Raw genomic sequence first — 26,053 nt, forward strand, 5'->3', positions numbered from 1 at the left:
GTGGACAAGCAGAGACACCAATAAGAAATGTGTGATCAGGTGATCAGTAGACTTAAAATGTATAAATAAATACATAATATAAACAATAAATGGATTCTCCTTAATCATAGTGATTAGTTGTCCAAGAGTCCTGGATTTCCCACAGGAAGGTGGCACAAAGGGAGCAGTGCCTGGCCTGGCAGCGTGGCCTCTGTCACTGTGCTGCTCAGGGAGGAGCTGCTCCCCTCCAGTCCCATCCATGCCCCCACCCAGCCCTTCCAAAGGGCTCTCCCAACCCTCAAGGGTGGCTCTTGGGGCCCGATCGTCACCCAGAGAGGTGGGGAGTGGCAGCTGGGCTGTCACCCTGGCGGTGGCAGCGCGTGGGGTGGCGCGAGGTCAGGCACGATGTGCTGGGACAGCTGGGTCAGTGTGTGGAGCCAGCCTTGGGCTTCCCCAGGGCTCTTTAATCTGGATTAATCCTGGTTGTTGCACCAGCAGTGGGTGGATGGATGGGCCATCCCTTCCCACAGCCACTCTCAGGGAAGTTTAATTGCCTGCAAAAAGGAGAAGGGAGATTCCCCAGCCTTCTGTGGCAGCTCATTTGTTTCAGCACTTTAACAATTGCTCATTTAATGCTTTATCCATTGGGGAAGCCACTCACTCGTCCCACACTCACCACTGGGAAGGAGGAAGATCCTGCAGCCAGCTGAGCAATGGGCTGGTGCAGGAGGGCAGGAGTTTTGTCAATAAAATTTATGTTATTTGATCAATAAAAGTTATTTTATTTTATTGACAAAATTCGTTACTGCCAGCATCTTCCAGCAACCAGCAAGGGCTTGCTTGGACAAACCTATCCCAACCCCAGCCCCAAAGGTGAGGGAATGATATAAAACCTGTAAAAGAGAGAGAGAAAAACAACATTTTCTGCTTTAATCCACACTTATTCTTTGCTTTAAGATTTTCAGTCTGTGTGTTGATGCCCGGAGCAGTCGTATGGCATGGAGGCTGCAGGGATGCTCAGGATACAGGAGCAGCAACTGCTGGAAACTGGGATGCATCCCTTGGTGGGCAGGGAAAAGGCAGGAGGGGCTGCCTGCCCCAGCTGCCCCCATTCTGACCTCATCCCTCCATCCCAGCTTCTTACTCCCGTCCCAGCCTCTCCTCCCTCCATCCCAGCCTCTCCTCCCTCCATCCCAGCTTCTCATCCCCCAATCCCAGACTCATCCCCCCATCTCAGCCTCCCATCCCTCCATCCTGACTTGTCCTCCCTCCATCCCAGCCTCTCACCCCCATCCCAGTCTCCCATCCCTCCATTCCAGCCTCTCATCCCCCAATCCCAGACTCATGCCTCCATCCCGACCTCTCTTCCCTCCATCCCAGTCCCTCCTCCGTCCATGCCAGCCTCTCCTCCCCAGTGCAGGCTGTGGCCCAGCGGTGGCAGCAGGGACAGCAGGGACAGCAGCATCCTCGGCGCTGCCGCCGCTCGGCTCTGCCGGGAACGCTCTGCTGAGGCTTAACACGTCTCGGGAGCCGGGCGGGGGCAGCGGGGGCTGCCTGCCTGCCTTTTCACATGCCTGGGGGTCATGGTGCCTCCTAAAATAAACCCGCCGAGCTTCACGCGGCCTTTGCGCGGCTCACGTGGGCCGGGAGAGCGCCGAGCACAGCCCAGGGGTCGGGCACGGGGGGCAGGGCAAGGGGAGGGGGAAAGGTGCGGGAGAGGATCCTGGCTGGTTCTGGGGGGATGAACCGCGGGGCTGCATCCCCTGCTCCGCTTGGGATCCTGCTCTCCCGTGGGGTGAGCGTGGATGCATCCCTCGGTGGGCAGCGAAAAGGCAGGAGGGGAAGCCTGCCCCTGCTGCCCCCATCCCAGCCTCTCCTCCCTCCATCCCAGCCTCTCCTCCCTCCATCCCAGCCTCTCCTTCCTCCATCCCAGCCTCTCCTCCCTCCATCCCAGCCTCTTCTCCATCCATCCCAGCCTCTCCTCCCTCCATCCCAGCCTCTCCTCCCTCCATCCCAGCCTCTTCTCCATCCATCCCAGCCTCTCCTCCCTCTATCCCGGCCTCTCCTTCCTCCATCCCAGCCTCTCACCCCCATCCCAGCCTCTCCTCCCTCCATCCCAGCCTCTCCTTCCTCCATCCCAGCCTCTCCTCCCTCCATCCCAGCCTCTCCTCCCTCCATCCCAGCCTCTCCTTCCTCCATCCCAGCCTCTCCTCCCTCCATCCCAGCCTCTCCTTCCTCCATCCCAGCCTCTCCTCCTTCCATCCCAGCCTCTCCTCCCTCCATCCCAGCCTCTCCTTCCTCCATCCCAGCCTCTCCCCCTCCATCCCAGCCTCTCCCCCTCCATCCCAGCCCCGTGGTTCCCCGCCCCGGTTCGGATCCCGCTCTCTCCCGCCGGCTGAGCCTTGGGGCTGGGATTTAAGCAGCGAGGGCTGGGCTGGGGCCGTGCCTGCTCCCTGCTATCCCTTTCCTGGTGGGGATTAGATCAGCTCGGGCTGATCCTCATCAGGTATGATCTCCTTGCAGAGCTGAAGCTGCTCCTGCCAATCTCCCCTCTCGCTGCTCCCGGCTCCCAGCGCTGGGTTGGGGATCTGATGGGAGCACACATCCCTGGAGCTGCTGGAGTCCCCTGGTCCCGGGGGCTGGAGGGTTGGGAGGATGTGTGTCCAGCCTGAGCTGCCTCTGTCTGTCTGTCTGTCCTCTCGAGAATGGACACCAGGAGTTTCCCAGAACTACCTGGCCCTGGCACAGGATTATCAGGGGGCTGGGGGCAGAAAGGAATCACTTGGTGCAGCAGCCCTAGGCATGGCTTGATCCAAACCCAATAATAATAATAATAATAATAATAATAATAATAATAATATCAGTTTCCCAGCACCCTCTCCTGTGTTTTCCTGGATGACCCATCCTTCCTCACAAAACCAAACTGCAGCTCATCAGCTCCCACGGGATTTGGAGCGATAAATTCCCAGCCCATGCCAAGTTTTTCCAGGAAGCCTCACCACAGGAGCCCCCTGCCTGCCGGGATGCCACCAGGGCTGGGTCACACCTGCACGAGCTCGGGCTCATCCCTGCAGAGTGTCCTTCCTTGGAGCAGTGCACTGGGCATCCTGCAGTGCCCCTGAGACTGAGAGTTCTGAAGGTTTTGTATTAAAATAGACCAAAAAAACTGCAGAAAAATGGGAATTTTGTTTGCTTTGAACCTGACTGCTGCCAATGAGCTGTTTGTAGCATCCCCTTAGTCCCAAATATGAGTGCAGCCAGGAGAGGAGCTTTCTTTGGGATTCTGCTGCCAGGAAAGCAGGAACATTTTTTTCCCCAAAACCAGGAAAATAGGAAAGTTTGCCCAGGAAAACAGAGCTGGGGGAGAAAAGTAAATGCATAGACATCTCCTGGTATTTATTCCACCGGTTATAACAGTACCATGGCACGGGGACAGCACAGGAGGGGAGGGACACTCAACCGAGCACGGCACGACTACAGCACGACGAGCGGGAGGACGGGGAGATATTCCCTCATGGCTTTGTTCTTCTCCTGGAAGGAACAAGGACAGGATCCCATCCCAGGAGAGGGACGCCACTGCTCCGGGGAAGGGCTGCTGCGGGCTCAGCTCAGCACCAGGGAGGGCTTTTGTTCCTCTCTGGTGTCAATTCAGGCTTCAGCACCCCCCTTCCCACAGGGATCGTATGGCAGGTCCTTCCCGGCTGGCTCCTTCAGAGGGGCCCTCAAGGGCACGGGGTTGGTGTTCCTGGCAGGGATGGGATGCTGTTTCTCGGGTGATGGGGATGGGATGCAGGGAGGGGGGTGCTCCACACCCTGCCTCGTCCTTGCGAGGCAAATCCGAGCCTCCCGCTCGTTCCTGGGAGGCTGAGTGGGAACGTGGAGGCAGAGCCACAGCGTGGGGCCACCACTGCAAGGTCAGTCACACTGCAAGGTCAGTCACACTGCAAGGTCAGTCACACTGCAAGGGCAGTCACACCCCAAGGGCAGTGTGGGTTAGGGTTAGTCTGGGGTGAAAGTGGTTTTCCCTCACCTAGAGGGATTTAGGGGGCAAAAGCGAGGGAGAGGGGGATGAAGCAAGGCTGGGAGTCCCAATGTCACACCCCAAGGTCAGTCACACCCCGAGGTCAGTCATTCTCCAAGGTCTGTCACTCTCCAATCACATTCCAAGTCAATCACACCCCAAGGTCACTCTCCTTCCTGCCACCTCCCCAGCTCTGGCTGCAGACACCCCTGCCTGGGCACGGGGGCAGGCTGTGGGGTACGGGGGGGACATGCTGGCTCCTGGCTCTAACCTCAGCCCGGAGAACGAAACGAAAGCCACACATCAGGGACATCTGGGTCAGGGGCTCGAGGGTCCACGCGGCTCAGGAGGAGCCGAGTGACACACGGCAAGGGTGACAATGTGGCTGGGGTCCCCGCTGCAGGCAGCAGCCCCCGCCAGAGCCTGCGCTGCGTCCCCTCCCTGCTCAGCCCCATCACATCACGGAGCACTTCTCCGCTGATTGCTTCAGGTCCTCTAGCGTGGCCGAGGCTTTGTCCTTCAAGGAATCAAGGTCCAGGTTCTGGATGTTACTGAGCTGGCCGATCACCGAGTTCTTCTCCTCCTCCTCCTCGTTGTCCTGCTCGATCATCTTGGCCAGCTCCTTGGGCAGCTCCACGTCGCCTCCCACCAGCTGGATCTGGTTGTCATCCGTCTCGTTCTGGAAGGGGCCGGGAGAGAGAGTCAGGAGGGGGGATGGCACAGCGGGAAGGGGGCTCCTGGAAGCACCACAGGAGGGGCTTTGGGCTGCCTTCCCACTTACAGGACCATGTGGGAAGGTCCCTGGGGGTGGGGGTGGGATGCTGATGCCGCCTGAGGAGAGCCTGGGCACCCACAGCGAGAGGCGAGATGGAAGCCCACGCGCAGCACCAGTACAGACTGGTTTCCAGCTCGCACTGCGGGGGTTTAGGCACCTAATTAAGCTGGGCTTATGCTTAACGACTGCTCCCAGCGGCGGTCGGGATCAGCTCCGAGCCCGGAGCCACGGGGAGACTCGGGATAAGGCAGCCCGGCTGCCAAGTGGGATCAGTAATGAGCAGAAGAAACTTGTCAAAAGATGAGAAAGGACATCTCAAGCACAAGAAGGCAGTGAAAGGATCCAGGATCGCTGGGGCCAGATCCAAACAAATCCCAGTTTCCCTTGGAGAATAAAAAAAAATCTCCATCTCTTCTTTTTCTGCCTTTTCTGGCTTTTGGCAGGGGGTAAAAGAAATTCTCCAGCTGTTTATTTCCTGGATATAAAAGGGGGGTGGGAAGCAGGGGGGTGAATCCAGGCTGCCTGAACAACACCAAACAATCAGAGCAATCTCACTTGGCTTAGCTGACCCTTCGGAACTAATATTAGCCCAGCTCCAATTTGGGGTATTCACCACTGAGCGACTCTTCCTGAATACAGGGTGGGTTTGGAGGGAGAGGAGCTTGTGACAATTCCAAGAAAGGCTGAATTATCCCTTGATTAAATTGTGTTCAGTGAATGGTTCATCGTGCGGAAATTCCAAAATCGGAGTTTAGGTGGGAGACGTTCGCCAAATAATCCGGGGAGAGGAGCTGAGCTGGCTAATCCGGCCAGGAAGGTGCAACCCTGGCTGCACTCCTGGCTCCAGGGAGTCTGGGGTGAAGGTGGTTTTCCCTCACCCAGCTGGATTTAGGGGGCAAAAGCCAGGGAGAGGGGGATCAAGCAAGGCTGGGAGTCCCATTGTCTCGGGCTGGTGAGCTGGTGCTCAGGGGCAAGGAAAATGGCCAAAGTTTGGGAAGAAGGATGGTTTTGAGGGGAATTTATTTGTGTTTGGGCTTCGAGGCTCAAACCCTAGCCAGTCAAGGGAGTCCTTGTCCCTTCCCCTCCCTCCAGAGCTCCATCTGGAGCTTGGCTCCCCTCGTGGCCCCGTTCCAGCACAGCCGTACCTTGGGCAGCCTGTACTTGTCTCGGAAGTGGGACCTGACCGTGGCTCTCTCCGCCTTGCGCTGGGCAAACTGAGCATCTCTCTCCATCCTGCCAAGCACACGGGGCAATCACCAACAGCCCGTGCCCCCCGTCCCGGGGTTTGCGCTTCCCCCCAACCTCAGCACCCCCCATTTTCTCTGAAAAGTCCCGTTTTCCCACAATTTCCTCCCCCCAGGGCAGCCTGGAAGGAGAAAACAATCCCATCTCCCGGGCGAGGAAGCGGATTAAGGGATTAGGGGGCTCATCAAACCCCCTCACGGTCCTGCTGTCCCCAGCGCCGGCTCCCCCCATCTCCCATGCACGGGATGTGGGACCGAAGAGGGAGCACCCCCTTCCCGCGGGGACCCCGGGGCTCAGCCCGTGCCGGTGCCGGTGCCGGTGCCGGTGCCGGTGCCGGTGCCGGTGCCGGTGCCGGTGCTGGTGCCGGTGCCGCCCGCACTCACTTCTCCTCCACCAGCTGCCGCTGGTACTCCTCATACTCCTCGCGGGTCATGCCCTGCGCCTCGGCCGGAGACTTCTCGCCCTCGCTCTTCTCCTCGCCGCCCAGGCCGCCCGTGAGGTTCTTCAGCTGCCCCCCCACCATGCTCTTCACCATGAACGCCATGGCTGCACCTCCGGGGGGCCCGGGGGCCGGGGGGCAGCGCGGATCTGCAGCCGGGACAGCCGCGGTCACCGGGGGGCTCCGGGCGGGATGGGGGCTGGGATGTGGGGACCCCCCGAGGAACGGGGCTAAGGGTGAGCTGGAGCGCCAGGGAGCCCAGAAATGGTCGGTGCTGTGATGCCGGGATAGGGAATCAGCGGGATGCTGTGGATGGGAGCTCCTGGAGAGCCGGAGCGCCGGGTTAGGGAGCAGCTGGGGACACCGGGATGAGCTCCGGGGCAGCTGGAGCACTGAGAGCCCGGGAGCTGGGGCACCGGGCGGTGGAAGAGCCGGGATGAGCGGAGCTGGGCTCCTGGGGAGCGGGGGCACCGGGTCAGGAGGAGGTGGGGACAGGGGACATGAGATCCCAGGGAGGAGCCGCGGGTTCGCGGGGAGCGGGGATAGGGGGTTATGGAGGATGAGGGATCAGCAGAGCCAAGCTCACACAGTACCGGATTCCTGAGGAGCCGGGATCAGCAGAGCTGAATTTCCCGGGAGGCGGAATACCGAGTGATGAGGAACCGGGGTCAGCAGAGCTGAGTCCCCGGGGTCACGGAGGAGAGGGGCTCGGCGGGGATGAATTCCCGGGATGGCGGAGAGGGAGTTCCCGGGGTGCTGGGTACCGGGCGGTGGAGGAGCCAGGGAGGGGTAGATGGGTTCCGGGGAGCTGGGGCACGGGGTTATGGAGGAGATGGGGTCAGCGGAGATGAATTCCCGGGATGACAGAGTACCGAATTCCCGAGGAGCCGGGACCAGCGGTCAGCGCAGCGGAGTTCCTGGCACGGTGGAGAACGGAGTTCCCGGGATGCTGGAGTGCTGAGAGATGGGGGAACCGGGCTCAACGGAGTAGAGGTCCCGGGACGGCGGAGTCCGGAGCTCCAGGAGAGCCGGGGTCAGCAGAGCGGAGTTGCCGGGATGCTGGCGTGCCGAAGTGCCGGGATGCCGGGGGTACCGGGATGTCAGAGTCCGGGATGCCGGGGGTACCGGGATGTCAGAGTCCGGGATGCCGGGATTTTGGAGTGCGCGGGGTCAGCGGGGCCGCGCTGCCCGGCCGCCCATGGCGGAGCGGTCCCGGCCGGGAGCGGAGCGGGCGCTGCAGCACCGGGGCTCGCACAGCTCCGGTGTGTGTGTCCCTGCACGGCGGCGGCGGCACCGCCTCCCGCCCGGCCCCGCCGCCTCCCCCGGCCCCGCCGCCTCCCCCGGCCCCGCCGCCCTCCGCCGGGCGGAGCCGCCGCCGTCCCGACCCGCCCCGGGGCACCGCGAGTGACGCCACCCCCGCGGGAAGAAGAAGGAGCCCCAGAGCTTCCCGGGGACACCGGGGTGGATGGAGGCACGGTGAGGGCTGCGGGGAGCCCCCCGAACATCCTTCCCTCCGTGATTCCCGGCTGCTCCATCCCAGCGAGGAGCAAACCCACCCCAGCGCCCTTTCTCCCACTCTGTTCCCCATCCTTGGGGTCTGGCAGGAGGGGAAGCCGGGCTTGACACTCGGAACAAGCCATATGTACCAGCACCAGTCACAACTGTTGTTTGCTCATCCATCCAAGGGCTGGTGCCCAAAAGTTCCCTCCCCTTTATCCTATTAATGATATCCCTGGAAGTATTCCCATCTCTGGAAGTGTCTGAGGCCAGGCTGGACAGGGCTTGGAGCAACCTCGGGTAGTGGAAGGTGTCCTTGCCCATGGTAGGGCTTGGAGCTTGGAGGAGCTTTATGGTTCCTTCTGGCTCCAGCCATTCTGGGATTCTGTGATCCTGTGATTTTATTATATGAATTAATATCGAAGCTGCTCTCAGCCCCCAGAACACAGGCACGAGGGCGTTCATTGATCACCTAAATGAGGAGGACGGAGCAGGCATTGATTGTGTTGCATCATCCCCTGGCTCTCTCCAGCCCCACTCCCACTCCTGCTCTTCCCTTTGACTGCAGCCTCATTCCAGGCCTTGGGGGGTGAGCAATTAATGGCATCAGCAACGCACCTCCCTTCCAGATGGCCAGCCTGGCTTTAACAGACATTTCTCCCTTTTTTCTTCTCTGCTCCTGAAAAATGAGCGCGGATCCAAACCTCAATCCCGGCTTGTGGGAAATCATTTCATTCCTGAAATATAAAGACAATCTCTGCAGATTAAAATGATGGAACAGCTGGGAAGCGACAGAACAAAGTGACAGAGGGAGGGGGAAATGGCCCATCTCCTCCCATCCCCCCACCCAAGGTAAAATTATGTCTTAAGAGGAAAACAGACTAAAAATAATGCATTTTTCTAGGGTAATAATCTGGCCAGCAGCTTGGTAGTGTGCTGCTCTTAGGGATTGGGACACGCTCTTGGAGGTGACAACAGGGGATTTGTCCTGGTGAGGGCTCTCCTGGCAGAGCAGAGCCCCCTGATCGATGCCAGCAGTTCCCTGGAGTCCACCCAAATGTGCAAACTGATGCTGGGATGAGGGAGGTCCCTCTGTTTGGCACAACTCCAGTGTCACCCTCAGCATCCCCCACCAGGCAGGTGCCCCTGCTCCTGCTGCTCACCCCGAGCTGGCAGCTCAGGAGCCTCAACAGCTTTTTGAAGTGATGATTTTTGCTTTTCACACCAATCTGCAGGCTCTCCTAAGCGCTTTCCCATGGAGAACCCATGGAAAATTAATTTTAACCCACAATGAGCTGGCACAGCCTTGCTGAGAAATAGGCTGGGAGCCCCGGGCGCTCTGCAGATGTCCCATTGCCAGCAGCGTGGTCACGTTCTGGCTGTCAGTCTGGCTGGAAAGAGGGGCAGGGAGAAGGACCAGCACCCCTGGTTGTGTCCTTGGGTGCTGGCCTGAGCCTCGTGTGGGCTCAGAGCAGGTTTCAGATGTGGCTGGTCCTGGGAGCTCCGCTCACTCCGGATTTCGCTGCGAGCATCCATTAACAATAAGAGACTGGAAGTCAGGACCGATTTTTTCCAGCTGGGTTAGATGGGTCAGCTCCCACGGTGCCTCCCTGTCTGAGGAACTAAGAGCAAACAGCTCCTGACGAGCAGAACCGCCGGGCCAAGGCAAGTAGGTGAAAACAAGCCGGGCAGCGCCTCGGATCCCGCCCCTCGTGGCGGGGATGCTCGCTCAGCTCGGGCTCTGCAGCCTCTTGCAGCCCGGGTTTTACGGGGAAGGAGCACAAGGCCAAGGCAAAGACCTCCAGAGAGGTTCTGCAGCTCTCCCATCCCCTCAGCTTTTCCTGGAGAGGCCGGTGGCCCACCTGGAGGCAGAGCCGGGGGGACAATCAGAGGGTGCAGTGAGCTGGGAAATGATGCTCCGAGGTGGTTGATTTCCCCATTTGCCTTTCCTCGGGCAGCTGAACCGTTCCTCATCCCTGAAATATATTCAAGTGAGGATGAGTCATCCTTCCTGCCAGGACTCTAACCTGCCGTAATGAGATGTAAATCCTTGCATGACCTATTATATTAGCTTATGCTATATCACACATCTCCACGGATTAGACGGCAGCGAGATGAGACGTCCCCCCGCCGCAGCCGCAGACAAGACGGTGGAAGTTAAGAGGATCCTCTCTCAGCGTTGACACCTGATTTAAATTGGAAGCAAGCAGCTCCCTCTGCCATGCTGAGAGGGATCATTCCAGCTCTTCTTTCCAGGTAACTGGCTCCAAAGGCACAGTTACCACAGCCCGGGCTACAGAGGATGCTCCAAATGCCCGGGAGCAGTCGGTCCCATGGATTGTAGAGGGGAAGGCTCGGTGACCTCGACCTGCAGGGCCATGGCAATAAGGCCATCAGAAGGCCTGATCCTTGTCGGCCTGAAATGCAGGGAACATGAGCGTTTTTAACCTTTGGAGACCCCATAGGAGTAGGTGAGGGAATCCTGGAAAGCCGCGTGTGTGCGCGCCGGAGCCGCCACGGGAGGGAAATGAGAAGGCGTTTCCAAAGCAAGCAGGCAGCCCGATGCTGCTGCTGCTGCTGCCGCTGCTGCTGCTGCTGCTGCGGGGAAGTCAGGCCGGCACTTGGCAGCTGATTGTCACCTCTGCTGATGGGGACAGGCACCGCCACCTCAGGAGCCGCCGCGCTCGGCGCTGACCCCGGGCGCAGGGCAGGGTCACCTTCGCTCAGGCCAGCTGGGATGGGACAGGGACACCCTGCTGTGCCCCTCGGGCACGGGGACATCGATCCAGAGAGTCCCGCTGCTGTTAGGGACCGCCAGCTCGCAGGAGTTTGGGGGAAAATATCCTGAAGGTCTTGAGAAAAACATCCCTTCAGTGGGATCCCCACTAGAGATCCTTTAGGGGCATCGAAGTGCTGCCATGTCACTGACAAGGGAATGAAGAAACTTTAGGTTAAGGGTGTGGTAAATTACCAAATGAAATTATTTCGGTCATTTACTCAACTCCATAAAGGTGGAATTTGCCTTGGCTGAGGAAGAGGGACTGCAGCTCAGCTTGTCATGGATGTGAAACCAAAGATTTCCCTGACCTAGGGAGGCATTCCCATGGAAAGCCTCCCCACTCCTATAGAACCAAGCCTGACATCATCTCCACAGGATGAAAAAACCATCCTTGCCCTGGGAGAGCCCCTGGGAGCCCCTGAGTGTTGCTGGGAAGGGAAGCCAGGAGTGGGGGATGCTGCTGGGGTGTGCCCTCAATTCCCTCGGAATTCCCTGTTCTCATCTTTGTGTCACTGAGCATGGGGCTGCCCAGAGTCACCACCGTGGGGTTTGGGGTGGGAATGGTCCTGTCATCCAGAACATCCATCCTGAGGGACAGGGATTGGAGTGGGAATGGTTTTATAATCCAGAACATCCATCCCAAGGAATGGGGATTTGGGGTGGGAATGGTCCTGTCATCCAGAACATCCATCCCCCGGGATGAGGATTGGGGTGGGATTGGTCACACGGGACACAGAGCCCTGGTCCCAAGGGATGGGGATTGGGGTGGGAATGGTCCTGTCATCCAGAACATCCATCCTGAAGGATTGGGATTGGGGTGGGAATGGTCCTGTCATCCAGAACATCCATCCCAAGGGATGGGGATTGGGATGGGAATGGTCACACAGGACACAGAGGCCCTGTCCACAGGGATGGGGATTTGGGGTGGGAATGGCCCTGTCGTCCAGAACAACCATCCTGAGGGACAGGGATTTGGAGTGGGAATGGTTTTATAATCCAGAACATTCATGCCCAGGGATGGGGGTTTTGGGGTGGGAATGGTTACACAGAACAAAGAACTCTGGTCCCAAGGGATGGGGATTGGGGTGGGAATGGTCCTGTCATCCAGAACAGCCATCCTGAAGGATTGGGATTGGGATGGGAACGGTCACACAGGACACAGGGCACTGGTCCCAAGGGATGGGGATTGGGGTGGGAATGGCCCTGTCATCCAGAACAGCCATCCCAAGGGATGGGGTTTTAGGGTGGAATGGTCATACAGGACACAGAGCCCTGGTCCCAAGGGATGGGGGTTTGGGATGGGAACTGTCCTGTCCCACAGGACACACAGCCCCTCCCCAGGGCACAGAGAAGTTTTGGGGTGCCCCGAGTGCTTTGGCAAAGGAGGAGGAGAAGCAGCTCCCGGCAGAGCAGCGGCTGCAATTCCCGCCGGGAGCAGGGGGGCTGTGCGAGGTGAGGAAGAGGAGGGAGGTGCTGGGGGCGGCGGGGGGCGGCTCCCACGGCGGTGTCTGCAGCCGAGCCGTGACACAAATGAGGCCGGACAGACATACAGAGCATGTAAACAGGCACATGGGGAGAGCATGTGCTGCTCCGTGCCGCTGGTGGAGAGCGAGCCCCGAGCAAAGGCGCTCGCACACACGGCCGCGCACACACGCAGCATTCCCACGGGGGATCTTCCCAGCCTTGCCTTCATTCCTGGAGTGCCCAGAAGAAAAAAAAAATTAAAAAAAAACACCAAAAAAAAAAAAAAAGAGCGAGAAAGAGAGAGAGAGAGGGGGAGAGGTGAACGGCACGGAACGGTGATGGGAATGGCTTTGTACATCACGCTAAAAATAGTCCTTGTGATAAAGTCGATCGCGGAGGGGGAGGGATGCCAGGGGTCGGGAAGCCCGTGCTCCGAGGATGGAGAGGAAGGGCCGTAATTAGAGCTGCTAATTAGCCTCAAGCAGCAATGAGAGAGTCGCTTGTGGGGGGCTCATTGCACCCCCTCTGCTCGGGATGGAGGCTCTGCCACCCGGGGGAATGAGGAGCCCGCTGGAATTGGGGTCTTTTGAGGGGATTTGGGGTGTTTAGGGTGAGGAAGGCTCTCTGCAGCTGGAACTGGGGTCCTGTGGAGGAATTTTGGGGTGTTTAGGGTGAGGAAGGCTCTCTGCAGCTGGAATTGGGGTCCTTTGGAGGGATTTTGGGTGTTTAGGGTGAGGAAGGCTCTCTGCAGCTGGAATTGGCTCCTTTGAGGGGATTTTTGGGTGTTTAGGATGAGGAAGGCTCTCTGCAGCTGGAATTGGCTCCTTTGAGGGTATTTTGGGGTGTTTAGGATGAGGAAGGCTCTCTGCAGCTGGAATTGGCTCCTTTGAGGGGATTTTTGGGTGTTTGGGGTGAGGAAGGCTCTCTGCAGCTGGAATTGGCTCTTTGAGGGGATTTTTGGGTGTTTAGGGTGAGAAAGGCTCTCTGCAGCTCTGTGGGTAAAGGGGAGAAGGCAGGCAGGGTGTGGGGACATGGGAAAGGGCCAAAGCTGGTGGAAGGAGCCCTAATGTATATATAAAAAAGTATATATTCCCTAATGGGGAAGAGAGAGGATCTGCAGGGAGAGGGGGGAGCCAGGAAAGGATAATTTGGCTCAGGAATCCGTGTGGGGTGCAGGTGATGGGTAGGGATGGAAAAGCAAAGGATGTGTGACTTTGGAGATGGCCCTTTCCACACCCCAAACAAACCCCAGCTCTCCCCAGCCCTGTCCTGCTCCATCTGGAATCCCGAGCTGGGATCCCACTGAGTGGGGTGGAGAGGAGATTTTCCAGCTGGATTTTCCAGAGCTTTTTTTAAAGCCCCGTGTTCCTGTTCCCTGTGCCGTGTTCCCTCCTGGCACAGCAGGGAGAGGGCCCCGTGTGCCATGGGAATAACGCCCTGCACGGTGATGATTCAGCCGGGAATTTGAGGCAGGATGGGAGCTGACACTGCCGGGCCCTGTGCCCGACTCGGTGCCCGAGGGAGGAGGAGGAGGAGCAGGAGGAAGGGGACGTGACGTGAGCCAGCACAGAGAGCCCCGGGGTGTCACTCGGCCTGTCCCCTCTGCCCACGCTGCTGCTGAGGGACAGAGCCCCAGAATCCCTTGGATAAATCCCTGGAGGGATCCAGGATGAGCAGCTCCAGGCCCGGAATGAGAGAGACCCAGAGGCTCCGTGTGGGGAAACTGAGGCACGGTGGTGGCAGGAGGGGCAGGACCTTGGCAAATCAGGGTTAAATTCCCTGATTTGTAGTGAAGAACACAATTTCTTCCAGCAGATCTCTCAGCATCCTTCAACTACATCCCAGAGGATGCTGAGGCACCAAACACCACCCCTGAGACCAGGCACAGCCTCAGAAATGGGAAGTGTGGTGCCATTTGGAGGAAAATCAAAAATTGAAATAATCGAAGATCTCAATAATTTTGGGGTGAGTTTCCTCCCCTTTTTTGACAGTAGCTGGCAGTAACCCAGGGCAAGGGGACAGGAGGGGACACAGTGGGGGACAGGAGCAGAGCCCTCCCTGCTGTCTCCCATCACGTGAAGGTTCTGGGTATTTCTCTCCATTCCCAAAGCCGTTTCTTGCAGGCTTTGCCTGTAAATGACTTTAATCTTCATAAGCCCAAAAAGTAAAGCTGCTTATCGGGCTGGGCCCTGCTGGAGCACTGGCAGGAACGGGGGGGGGGAAGTGGACAAGAGGAGGGGGGTCAGTCCAGGGGAGAGGAAACCCCACGGGGCTCCATCACATCCCTCATCCCCATCCCATCCCCTTCTGACACCCCGAGGTCTCAGGGAAGGGGGTCAGCAGCACATCTCCCCTCTGCAGGCTCCATCCCGCACCCCTGAGCTCTGCCCGTGTCCCACCACTCCCTTTTTTTCCCCTTTAACCCCGCTCCAAGAGGAATCTCGGTCTCGATCCCGGCCCGAAGCAGGTGGAGAGCTCCCGCCCGGGGCTTGCCAAGCCGGCAGCCGGCGTTTAACGCTGAATAATTCCCTGCGGAGGAGCGGAACTATTCTAAACCTGCCAGACGCCACCTCCACCCGGCTCCCTCCGGGGATTCCAACTGTGGGGACGGGGCCCGGGACATCGGGGTCTCACCTGCACAGGTGGGATAAGCAGGGAAGGCAGCGACGTTCAGGAATCAGTCCCAAACTGCTCCCCAAGAGCATCAGAAAGTAAAAAGTAAAGCCTGGACTAAAGGGGAGCTTTGGCACCACTTCATCCCTGTCACAGCCAGCTTTCACAGGCAGGATGCAGCCAAGTGCTGCCCAGGCTGCTCATCCTCACTGATTTGGGGAGGAGATGGGGGGTCCACCCCCACTTTTTCCCCTGCCAGGGGACCCCCGGAGCCGCTGGCAACAGAGGGGGGCCGAGGCGGGGTGTGCCGCGTCCGTATGGAATGGTTTTTTATTACAGTTTTTAATCTCACAGTCGGTAGCATTACATGAGAATAAAGCACTGGACAGGACTGGAAAAAAAGGCCTCTGGAGACAGCATGCAAACATTGCAACGAGTTTAAAGCAAAACAACCCAAAAAAGAAAAAGCGTCTGGCGGGGACGCGGCCGCGCTCTCCCGACCGGGCGGCGAGTCCAGCGTCTCCCCATCAACCATCACTTCTGTCGCTGGGGGTTTCCTTTTCATGTGTCCGTTTCATTGGTTTATTTATTATTATTCTCCTTTGAACAACCTTCTTCTCTCTTTTTTTTTCCTTTTTTTTTTTTTTTTCTTCTTTTAATTACATTAAAAAATAAGATTCGTACTTTAGTAAAATGCCCAACGCTCAGCTGGGCCCTTGCTCGAAATAATAAAAAAACAACGACAAAAAAAAAAAAACGAAACCCAAAACAATAAACGCTCCCCCCAAAACCGAGAAAATAACAAAAATACCCCACAAAAATAAAAAACAAAACCAGCGTGGGAGACAAAAATGAAAACAAAAAACCCAAACCTGGAAAATAAAAAAAACCAAAAACTGACAGATTTGGAAATTTGGAAGCAACCGGGGGGAATTGGAGGGGGGCACCACACCCCCGGGGCTCCCTCCTGGTGCCGTGGTGGGGCAGGGGGGCTGAGCACACCCTGGTTCCCCCCCTCAGCGTGGGTCCCCTGCGGCTGTGGGGTGGCAGAGCCCCCCCTCACAGGTAGAGCTCCTTCTCTTTGATATGCACTAGCTGTTCACGGAGCTGGTGGAAGGATGGCCGGTGGCCGGGGTCCAGCGTCCAGCACTTCTTCATCACCTCGTAGACGACGGCCGGACACCCGTCCGGAGCATCCATCTTGTAGCCCTTCTCCACGCGGGGCACCACGTCCTTCAGGGGCTGTGGGGAATTTGGGGTGTCAGGGAGGGGCTCTCCCCAGAAATCTGGGCTCAGCTCCCCCACCAGGATCCAGCCCCTGGGGGTGCTCATCACTCACAATTCTCGGATAAGGCACTCGCCCGAAGGAGTAGATTTCCCAGAGGAGGATCCCGAAGCTCCACACGTCCGACTTGGTGGAGAATTTCTGCAGGGAGAGAAGCAGGCTCAGGCAGGGGTGTGGGAGCTACAGCTCCACAGAAGATTGTGGACTTTGGGTGTGGGAATCAGTAGTGTTGGAGAATTCTTTTGTTGGATAATAGTTTAAGAAAAATATGGGGCTCAATCGAAAGTTATGCTTCTGCCTTTTTGCTTTTGCTTGCTTTTAGCCATGCAGATTTGCCAACATAAAACAAATGTTTGGGTGACTTCAGCTAATGCTTCAGGTTTAGGTACCATATGTTTGTCCATCGTGGCCCCCAAGAAATCATTTTCCACCTGTTTGGTTGGTGTGCCAGTAGATGTTTGGCCAATCCCAAAAGATATTCAAAAAGCTGTATCAGGCATGATATTATGGGACCATCCTTAAATAATTTTTGGATGCATGGGAAGAGTGGGCTCCTCACCTTCCCAAGGCATCTTCTGAGCCTCAAGAATTAGAGATCCTTGGGTCTATGTACATGACCTATTAGGTCAAATTTATTTATACAAAAAAAGATGGATCTTTATAAAAGATGTTACTCCCTTTCACAGCATATTTAAAAATCAGACCTCATGGTGCAGCTATACTTCTTTAATTCAATCTGCATTTACTATTTCCTTCCAATTACCTGGTGGAATGTTTTTCATTTGTGGAGACAGGCTTGGCCTGGTATCCCAGCACACATCACAGGACAAAGGGTGGCAAGGGATCTTCCCCACCCTCAGGGCAGCTGCTTTGGGGATCAGACAGTGCCAAGTGGCCCCTCCTGTCCACTCTGGGACAGCCTGGGATGTTCCCCCTTCCTGCAGCTTCCACCACACCCAAGCCCCCCCTCTGCTCTGCTCACCCACCTTTTCTCTAAGTGCTTCTGGTGCTGTCCACTTGACAGGCAGCTTGCCTGTGTCCTGTGTGGAGGAGGCTTCCTTGGTGAGCCCAAAGTCGCTGACCTTGGCGATGTTGTCCTCTGAGACCAGCACGTTCCTGGCCGCCAGGTCCCGGTGCACGAAGTTGTTGGCTTCCAGGTACTCCATGGCTTCACAGACATCTCTGGGAGGGGTGGGAGGCACAAGGGGGTTGGCAGGGTGGCCCCAAAGCACGGGTGGGGCAGGTCAGGGAGGTGGGCACGGCCTTGCCTGGTACTTACAAGGAGAACTTGAGCAGACAGTCTGCCCCAAGCACCGACCGCCCGCGCGACCGCAGGTAGTCTACTAGGCTGCCCTGGAGGCAGGATGGACACAGAGAGGGGGTCAGCAGGGCCAGCAGCCCACCTGCTGCCCCCTCCCTTGTGGGGCAGGACAAGGGGATGACACCTCTCCCTTGTGGGACAGGATCAAGGCAGATGTCCCTTTAAGATGGGGCAGGACCCAGGGATGACATCCCTTAAAGATGGGGCAGGATCTGGAGATGATGTCCCTTTAAGATAGGGCAGGACCAGGGGATGATGTCCCTTTAAGATGGGGTAGGACCAGGGATGATGTCCCTCCCTCATGGGGCAGAACCAAGGAAGATGTCCCTTTAGGATGGGGCAGAACCCAGGGATGATGTCCCTCCCTCATGGCACAGGACCAAGAGATGATGTCCCTTTAAGATGGAGCAGGACCAAGGCAGATGTCCTTTAAACAAGGGGCAGGACACAAGGATGATGTCCCTCCCCAAGGGGCAGATCTTGGGATGTCAACCCCTGCTGGGAGCCAGCAATGGGACAAGGGACATGCCACCTGCAGCCCCCACTGTGCCCCCTGGCATGACCCAGCTGTGCCAGGGTGAAGCCCCAGGAGCGTGGGAAGGACAAGGGGACAGAGGGGGAGGGCAGGTGGCCGGGTGAGGGGGTCTCACCTTGGCCATGTACTCGGTGACGATGTAAAGGCCACTCTTCTCCTCCACAATCACCCCCAGCAGCTGCACCAGGTTGCTGTGTCGGAGCTGCCTGCGCAGCACAAGAGGGCTCAGGGCAGGGGGTTGGGGACAACAGGGGTGTCAGGGGCCACCCAGCGCTGCTGACAGGGACAGACATGGCCCCTCCCTCAGGCTGTCCCCCCAGTGAGGGTGACACTCACGTCATGACGGACGCCTCTGCCAGGAAGGCCTGCGCTGTGGCGTCGTTTTTAATGCACTTCACGGCGACTTTGTTCCCCCGGTAATCCCCCAGCATCACGTCTGCAGGCCAGGAGAGACGGGCACAGGAGGCACTGGGAAGCATCCCAACCTCCTGGGGCCCCACAGCACCCTGGGGGGGGCTGCACAGGAGCCTCCCCCCACCATTCAGGGCCACCACGGGCTGGGGACAGGGGGCTCACCTCCGAATTCCCCTTTGCCAATGATCTGTAGCAACTTGAGGTCCTTCATGTTGAGGGCCCAGCCGCCTGCATGGGGGGAGAAGGGGGAGTGAGGGGGTGCTGGGGGGTGCCCAGGGGCAGGGGAGGGGGCATCACGGCCACTCACTGCGGGAGAACTCGTCCTGTGCTGCCACCGTGCCCTCCATCAGCTTGGGTTTGATGAGGCGGGTGCAGAGCCCATCTGCGTCCGTGGTGTAATGCTGGGGTACACAGTGGGGCGTGGGTGACACCCCGGCACGGTGGGGGGGGGGTGACACCCAGCGGTGCCGGGCTCTGAGGTCCCACCAGGTGGCAGCACGAGGCCACGGACAGGCCTGGTGGCAGCCGAGAGCCCTTGTCCCTCCTCCTCCTCCTCCTCCCTCTGTCCCCAGCATCCCCACCCCAGCAGAAAGGAAGAGCACCCACCGCCCCCCCAGCCCTGCAACCCCACAAGCTCTGATGTCCACAGGGGATTCCAGCGGTGGATTCTCACCTCCACCAGCTGCATGAGGTTCTCAAAGTAGACCTCCTCGTCGATGCTGAGCTTGCTGGAGGAGTAGATGATGCGGTAGTGCTCCACCTTGCCCTCGCAGCTGACGCACAGCGTGTAGTCCCCGGGGTAGTTGGTGCTCTCCCGCACCAGGAACAGCCCCGTCTCGGGGGGGTACAGCAGCCTCTCCGCCTGCTCCCGTGTGATCTTCCCGTGGAACCACCTGCAGGGCCATGCAGGGCGGGGTCAGGGCTGCCTGCACCCCTGTGGGGCTGTGGTTGGGTGTGCAGCAGCTTTTGGCCCTGCCTGCGTGGGGACGGTGCTCCTCACTGTCACCGTGCTGCTCCTCACTGTCCCCACCCACGCCGTGACACAGCTCCCTCCATGGTGTCCTGCTCCCCTCCTCCTGGCCCCAGCTGGGATTCTGTCCCTCTGCATGCTCCCAGCAGGTTCCTCCTCCAGCCTGGGAGTCACTGGCAGCTCTGGGATGCAGCAGGAACATCAAACCTGCCCGTCTCCCATTCCTCCTGTACAGACCCCATTCCAACCTTCCCTCTTCCTCCCAGCAGCCTTTACCAAACCCTAAGTTAGGTAAACTTAGGTAAACCTGACCCTAGGTTAGCCTAACCCTAACCCCAGCCTTGGGTACAAAACAACTCCAATTTAAAACACAACCCAACTATCGAATCACCTTCCCAGCCATGCAGGCAGCTCTCAAAACACCCAGAGCTCTCCCCAGCAGCAAATCCCAATCCCAAATCCACGCTGCTGCCCCTTGTGCCCTGTGAGGAATATCCCTTCTGCTGGGCCACAGGGATGCTGCAGCCCCAGAGCCCTGGCTGGGTACTCACGGCATGAGGCTGAGCTTGATGCCAGCTTTGACCCCTTCCCGCTTCTGGACGTAGTTAGCAGGAATGATGCCCTCCCTGCCCACCTTGTTCTTCGCCTTGTACCAGTTGGGATCCTGTGGGGACAGCAGGATGTCACAACGAGCCCACGGCCCCTGCATCCCACCCGAGGAGCCCTCTGGGGGTTCCCCTTGCTGGCTGCAGGAAGGATGGGATGAGCAGGGCATTGGGGTCGGTGCTGGGACCACCAAACCCCAGTGCTGGCCCCACAGGGCTCACTGTGATCCCCCTCCTGACCTGCCAAGCATCCCAGAGCCCCCCCAAACCCAGAGCCCCTCTTTTCCTTCCCTGGAGAGGAGCCCAGCACTGCTGCCTCTCCCATCCCTCCTCCACCTCCCGGGAGGCACTCGCCTTTTGGAGAAACCTTAACTAACGAGGCCATGAATTAATTAACCAAGCTCCCGGCCAGATTCACACCCAGCCAGCGGGACTGGCAGGACCAGGGGCTGCCACTGGCACGTGTCAGGGGGTGCAGGGACAGGGATAAGGGACAGCTCACCTTGGTGACAGCGACGATGGTGAGGACGTCTCCTTTGCTGAAGGGCAGGTCCTGCTCGGCGGTACCGTGGAAGTTGTACTTGGCGATACATTCTGTACCGGATGGCCACACGGCCTGGCAGGAGCAGGGAGGGCCATCAGAGCCCTGCCCGAGCGTGCCACCCACCCCTGGCACCCCCTGACCCTCGGGGACCCTCCTCACAGATGGGAACCCAAAGGGAGCCTATTTCAACCAAGTGTCCCCACGTCCCTCCCGAGCGCTGGGGCCACCTCTGGATGGCTCCATGGATGGATGAGACAGCCTCATGGACAGCTCCATGCCCTCCTCTCCTCACCCAGAGCTTACCTGCATCCCTGACATCTTCTCAGGAGGTTGGGGGAGCGACTCTCACAGGGGGGACACGTCACTTGGTACCATGAGACCTGTGTGGGGGGAAAGGATGGCTGAGAAGGGGGCACGGCGGGAACAAGGCACAGCTGAGAACGGGGCACGGCAGGTATGAGGTGAGAGGAGGATGCAGCTCTCCCCCAAGGATGCTCTCAGGCCAGGTGAGCATCTCTTCTCCCTCCAAGAACAGGTCCTGCGTCCAAAATATCCCCAAACTGAGGTGGAAGGGGGAGCTCCAGGCCGGCTCAGCCCCTGCAGTCGGGGTGGGAGCAGCTGCTCACCCGGATTAGGAGGCATTTGCACGGATCCAGCTTCTTAAGAACTGAGTTTTTGAGTGCAGCATCTGCACCAAGGAAAAGTCCAGTGCAGCGTGGAGATGCCCAGAGAAGGAAAGGGAACAGAGATGACCTCCAGAAGTCCATCCCACTCCTCTCCCAGGCTACACAGCCAGAGCCCTGCTCACCCTGGTGACCCACACATGGAAACATCCAGCCCTGAGAGCTTCCCAGGCCTGAGATCCAAAAGAAATAAACCAAAACTGCTCCCTGCAGCATGAAAACCACTGGGACTGTGGAACGTGCAGCTCCTGAAGCCCAGGGGGATGTGCTGCCCGGGGGTGCTGTGCTCTGGGACGGGTGTGTGGGAGGGAGGGGAACAAACCCGGCTTTATTCCCACCGCTCCAGCCCCCGGCATGGGATGAAGTCACCGGCCCCACAATCAAACCAGGCTTTCTTGGGCTGGGGCGCCGGGGTCGTGCCAGCCTGGGGGGCACAAGGGGGGACACAGACAGAGCAACCCCAAAACCCCACCCAAATATTGCTGAATTCATCCCCTCCCCTGGGGTCACCGCCGGCAGCGCTGCCGTGGCGTCAGTGAGGGCTGGGAGTATTTTGGGAAGGAGGAAGTGAAACGAGGGGCAAGCAGGAGGAAGGAGATAAGGGGCAGAGCTGCGGGAGGAAGAGCTCGGTGAGAACGTGGCCCTGTTTCCACCACGTGCCCGCAGCCTTCCGGAAAAGGCGTCACGCTGCTCCCCAGCACCTCTGTCACCTTCCCCAGCGCGGGGACACGGCACACGGCCCTCTGCTTTTGGCAGAAATCGAGGCTGGGGTGTTCACCCCAAAAACAGAGTCTGGGGACCTGAGGGGCTTCCATCACCACAGTGCTGGGTGGGTTTCTTTGCCAGCCAGCCCGGGGAAAGCTGGAGATGGCACCCAAACCCAGCCTGGTGGCACCTTGGGGACACTGCCAGGAGCGCCAGGACCCAGAGGAGGGCAGAGCCCGGCAGTTCTGGGCTGGGGAGCACCAGCTGGGGTCCACAGTGGATCCACAACTGTGAACAGCCCCCCAGCTCCAAGCCCCTGCTGTTCCAAGCTGATTTTTGCTTAAATTTTGAATTTACACCTGGCATGGAACAAAAATTTCAGGCAGGGGTCTGGATCCCACCGGTCTGAAACGCAGCACCAGAAATCCAGGGAATAAACTCCGCTCTCTAGGCCGTGGAGGGATTTAGCTGAAGCCTGGAAGGAGGTTTAAGGAGGGGATTTCCCATGGCTGGGGCTTTCAGCCCTGTTCCCCATGCAGGGTCCCGTGGGACAGCAAGCACAGGCTGTTGCTCAAGGAGAGCTCCAGCCCAAAGCCCTGAGTCAGCGCTTCCCACCGGCCAGGCCTTGGTTCCAAACAGCCCAAAATCAGCAGGATGGAGGTTTCCACCAGCTGGAAAACCCTGGAGCCAGTGCAAGGGATGCCCAAAGGTTCACCCCATGTTTCCCACCCCGTGCAGGAGCTGAATCCTCCCAGTCCCACAGGCCGCTTGTTTGGGCTTTCAGCTCACGGATGTCACCAGCATTTATATTTGATAAATGCAGCGAGGATACAAAATTCATAGCCTGCTTTCATAAAGAGAATTTTTTTTTTTCCCTGCTAAAGAGGAAACTGCCTGAGCAAACCCCACCAAGAACACGCTGCAGCCAGCCCAGGCTTTTTTATCTTCTCAGATCATGGATATTCATGGCACAGGACTGTGGCATTGTTATAATTACACACCATAAATCTGCCTTTCAGTTTTAAAGAGGGAGGTGGTTCCAACACCAGCGGCTGCCCCTCAGCCTGACACAGGCCTTCCTCCTCTGAGCCTGATTTTCTTTTTAATCGTCACCTAATTTCTGCCTCAAAGCCGAGACTTTCCGAGGAAGAGCAGGAGGAAACCGCACGGGGCAGCTGCCAAAGCAGCCCCCCGAAGGCCCCATGTGACAGCCAGCGGTTCCTGCCCGTGTCACCCGGGCCAGCCCCGGCCCCGCGCCCGCATCCGCCCGCCCCGCGCATCCCTCGGGATGCTGGGCTGGGAGAAGGACCTGGAGATGCTGCCCGAGGGGATCCACAGCTTCAAAGCAGCATCCTGTGCCTGCCGGGAAACCACGGGCATCGCCCCTGCTCTCCTCCAGGAGGATGTGCAGCAGCACATGAAAGAAATTAATAATCATTAAAAAAATTAGCCAGGGAGCAGCCTGGCGGATTGGGCAGAGCTGAGTGCTGGGTTTGGCTGTTCCCAGCCCTGCCAGGCCAGGGTTTGTTCCTTCTGCAAGCTCCCCACTGCCAAACTGAGGCTCAGGATGTGCTCAGGTGAACCAAAACCCAGCTCCCCTGTTTGCCCAGCAGAGCATCCTGGGTGCAGGAGCCCCAGGGATGGATCTCATCCCCCAGGTCCATCCCCACGGCCCTGCTCCTGCATGTCCCCGTGGGAAGGCCAGCCTGGCAGCCAGGAGCCAGGCAGGGCAGGTACAGCCAACACCTCTGAGAACCCAAAGGGCACTGGGGAATGAGCTGGGGACAGCATTCCTCTCATTAATCAAAACAAAACCCCGTCGTGCCAGACCCACAGGCGGGTTGGGAGAGGAGTTTGGGACCTCCACAGGAGCACCATCACCACGGGGTGGGCAGGGTGAAGGATGCTGCATCTCAGTTTCAAACCCAAGCAGGGGAGGGGCAGCACCTGCCCAGCACCAGGATGACTCTGTTGAAATGAAGTTTGATGGCACAGAAGCCTCATTCCCAACGGGAACAGGTGTGTGGGAGCCACCCACACCCACATCCTCCTGTGCATCCAGCTCCCAATGAAGTCCTTTAAACTTCAAAAAACAACCAAAGAAAAAAATTCTCAAACCCACCCCAAACTAGACAACATCCTCCCTGCCTCTGAAAGATGTTATCTGCTGTTATTACAACGAACACCTACGATTACTCTAATCGAAAGAAAAATGTTCCTCCTTCATCTCACCCGCCAGCTCGCCGCGTTGCGGTGCTGCTCCCCCAAACCAGCCCCGGCCGGGTGCCCTGCTGCAAAAAAGGGGGGCAAGGAGCTTCTTTTTCAGGGGTTTTGAAATTCTTTTAGAAGAGAAAGAGAGGATGCTGCTGGTCAGAGAGCTGGAGGTACCTGGGGGACAGGTGGAGGCCTGGAGAGAAGCTGCTCCCAGCCCCGCATTGCAAAGAGGATTTCCTGGTCCTCCTTTACCCTACAAAAACCTCACCAGGGTGACTTTCCACCAGAAATCACCCCAGTGTCCCCTTCCCAGGTGCTGTCACCTGGGGACGGGGACAGGATGTGGAGTGGGGCACGGAAGGGTTTTTTTGGCAAACGCCTGCTCAAAACCGAAAAGCTGGGGGCAGGCAGCTGTCAAAGAGCAAACAGGCACCCCAAAACTCCCCAAAACTCCCTGCCTTTGCAGGGGGTTACCACGAGGGAGGATGGGGATGCTCCCAAAACCTCCCGCATCCCTCCGGGGACCTCTCGGGACACTCCCTGCCTCGCCAGGATGGGGCCGTGCTCCTGCGTGGGTCCAGTGGGAACAAACCCCTGTCCCGGGAGGAAGGCTTCCATCCTCTTCCTCCTCCCTCTCCCCAGCCCTCACACCTCCCATTCGCCTTTTTTTAATTTTTTTTTTTTGGGACTTTTTGATTTTTCGGGGGGGGACTTTTTTCTTTTTTCCGCCCGATGGCACAACCCCTTTCGCTCTCGCTAAACAGCCGCGGCTATAAATAACCCGCCGCCGCCTTGTTGCCCGAAAAAAAAAAAACAACAAAAACCAAAACAAAAAACCAACAAAAAACCCCAAAAACCCAACAAAAAACAACAACAAAAAAAAAAAGCCCCAAATTTTCAAACATTCAACCCAACCAGGCGCCGCCAACCCCTCCGAGCAGCCGGGCTGAGCCCGCGGGCCTTTGTACGGGATGGGGATGCAGCGGCAGGGGGAGGTGGTACCCCCGGCGGGCTCGGACCCCCGCAGCATCCCTCGCTGTGCCGGGGGTCGCTCTCCGTCCCCTCGCAGGACGGGAAGGGGGTGCGGGGTCCCCGGGGACTGCGGCGGGGCGGGAGCGGCCGTGCGGGGTCACTGGGGGTCAGGCGGGGCCGGACCCGCGCCCCCCCCCGGCCCATTGTCCGCGCCCCGCTGGTGCCCGCTCCCAGCACCGCCGTCACTCACTCACCTCCGTGCGGGCAGGGGCTCAGCCCGCCGCCGGCTGCTCCATGCGGCGCCGCCGGGGCCTCCGGGCTCGGCTGGGCCGGCGGGGGGGCGCGGGGGGGGCGGAAGGGGCGGGGGAAGCCGGAGCCGCCGCCGCCGGAGCGCGGCGGGGCCCAGCGCGGCGGGCGCGGGGGGCGCGGGGGGCGCGGGGCGGGCGGGGCGCGGGGGGTCCCGGGGCGGCGGGGCCGGAGGGACGGACCGAGGGAGGGAGGGAAGGAAGGAGGGACGGAGGGAGCGGCGCCCGGAACCGGAGCGCCCCGAGCGCAGCGCGCATGCGCCGCGAGCACCGCGCCGGCGGCGGGGCGGGGGCAGCGGGAGGCGCGCGGCGCCACCTGGCGGTCACCGCCGGCAGCGCCACAAAGCGGGGACAGGGGGGACAGAGGGACAGACAGCGGGACAGAGGGATGGACAGCAGGGACAGCGGGGACAGAGGGACCGACAGCGGGACAGAGGGACGGACAGCAGGGACAGCGGAGACAGAGGGACCGACAGCAGGGACAGAGGGACAGCGGGGACAGAGGGACAGCGGGGACAGAGGGGACAGAGGGACCGACAGCGGGACAGAGGGACAGACAGCGGGGACAGCGGGACCGACAGCGGGGACAGAGGGATCGAGAGCGGGGACAGAGGGATCGAGAGCGGAACGGCAGGGACAGCGGGGACAGCGGAATCCGCACCGCGGATGGGACACGCACCGGGAACGG

General features: G+C 59.0%; 2 protein-coding genes across 2 annotated transcripts; both read right to left on the reverse strand.

Annotated features, from left to right (window-relative positions):
• Window positions 1-3,350: 3,350 nt before the first annotated feature.
• On the reverse strand, window positions 3,351-7,775 carry CPLX3 (complexin 3). The gene is made up of 4 exons (XM_054642349.2): window positions 7,332-7,775; window positions 6,404-6,608; window positions 5,921-6,008; window positions 3,351-4,679 (listed from the first exon to the last, which is right to left on the reverse strand). Exons 2-4 carry the CDS (start codon window positions 6,562-6,564, stop codon window positions 4,455-4,457), a joined length of 474 nt encoding a protein of 157 aa, XP_054498324.1. The 5' UTR covers window positions 6,565-6,608; window positions 7,332-7,775; the 3' UTR covers window positions 3,351-4,454.
• A 7,342-nt stretch (window positions 7,776-15,117) lies between these two features.
• On the reverse strand, window positions 15,118-25,613 carry CSK (C-terminal Src kinase). The gene is made up of 13 exons (XM_054641885.2): window positions 25,315-25,613; window positions 20,790-20,866; window positions 20,445-20,558; window positions 19,889-20,001; window positions 19,041-19,260; window positions 18,675-18,768; window positions 18,530-18,595; window positions 18,290-18,389; window positions 18,069-18,159; window positions 17,377-17,450; window positions 17,084-17,279; window positions 16,152-16,238; window positions 15,118-16,054 (listed from the first exon to the last, which is right to left on the reverse strand). The coding sequence occupies exons 2-13, from the start codon at window positions 20,802-20,804 to the stop codon at window positions 15,872-15,874; spliced, it is 1,353 nt and encodes a 450-aa protein (XP_054497860.1). The 5' UTR covers window positions 20,805-20,866; window positions 25,315-25,613; the 3' UTR covers window positions 15,118-15,871.
• Between the last annotated feature and the right edge of the window lie 440 nt (window positions 25,614-26,053).

The sequence above is a fragment of the Agelaius phoeniceus genome, chromosome 13 (genome assembly GCF_051311805.1).
Source record: "Agelaius phoeniceus isolate bAgePho1 chromosome 13, bAgePho1.hap1, whole genome shotgun sequence".
NCBI lineage: Eukaryota > Metazoa > Chordata > Aves > Passeriformes > Icteridae > Agelaius > Agelaius phoeniceus.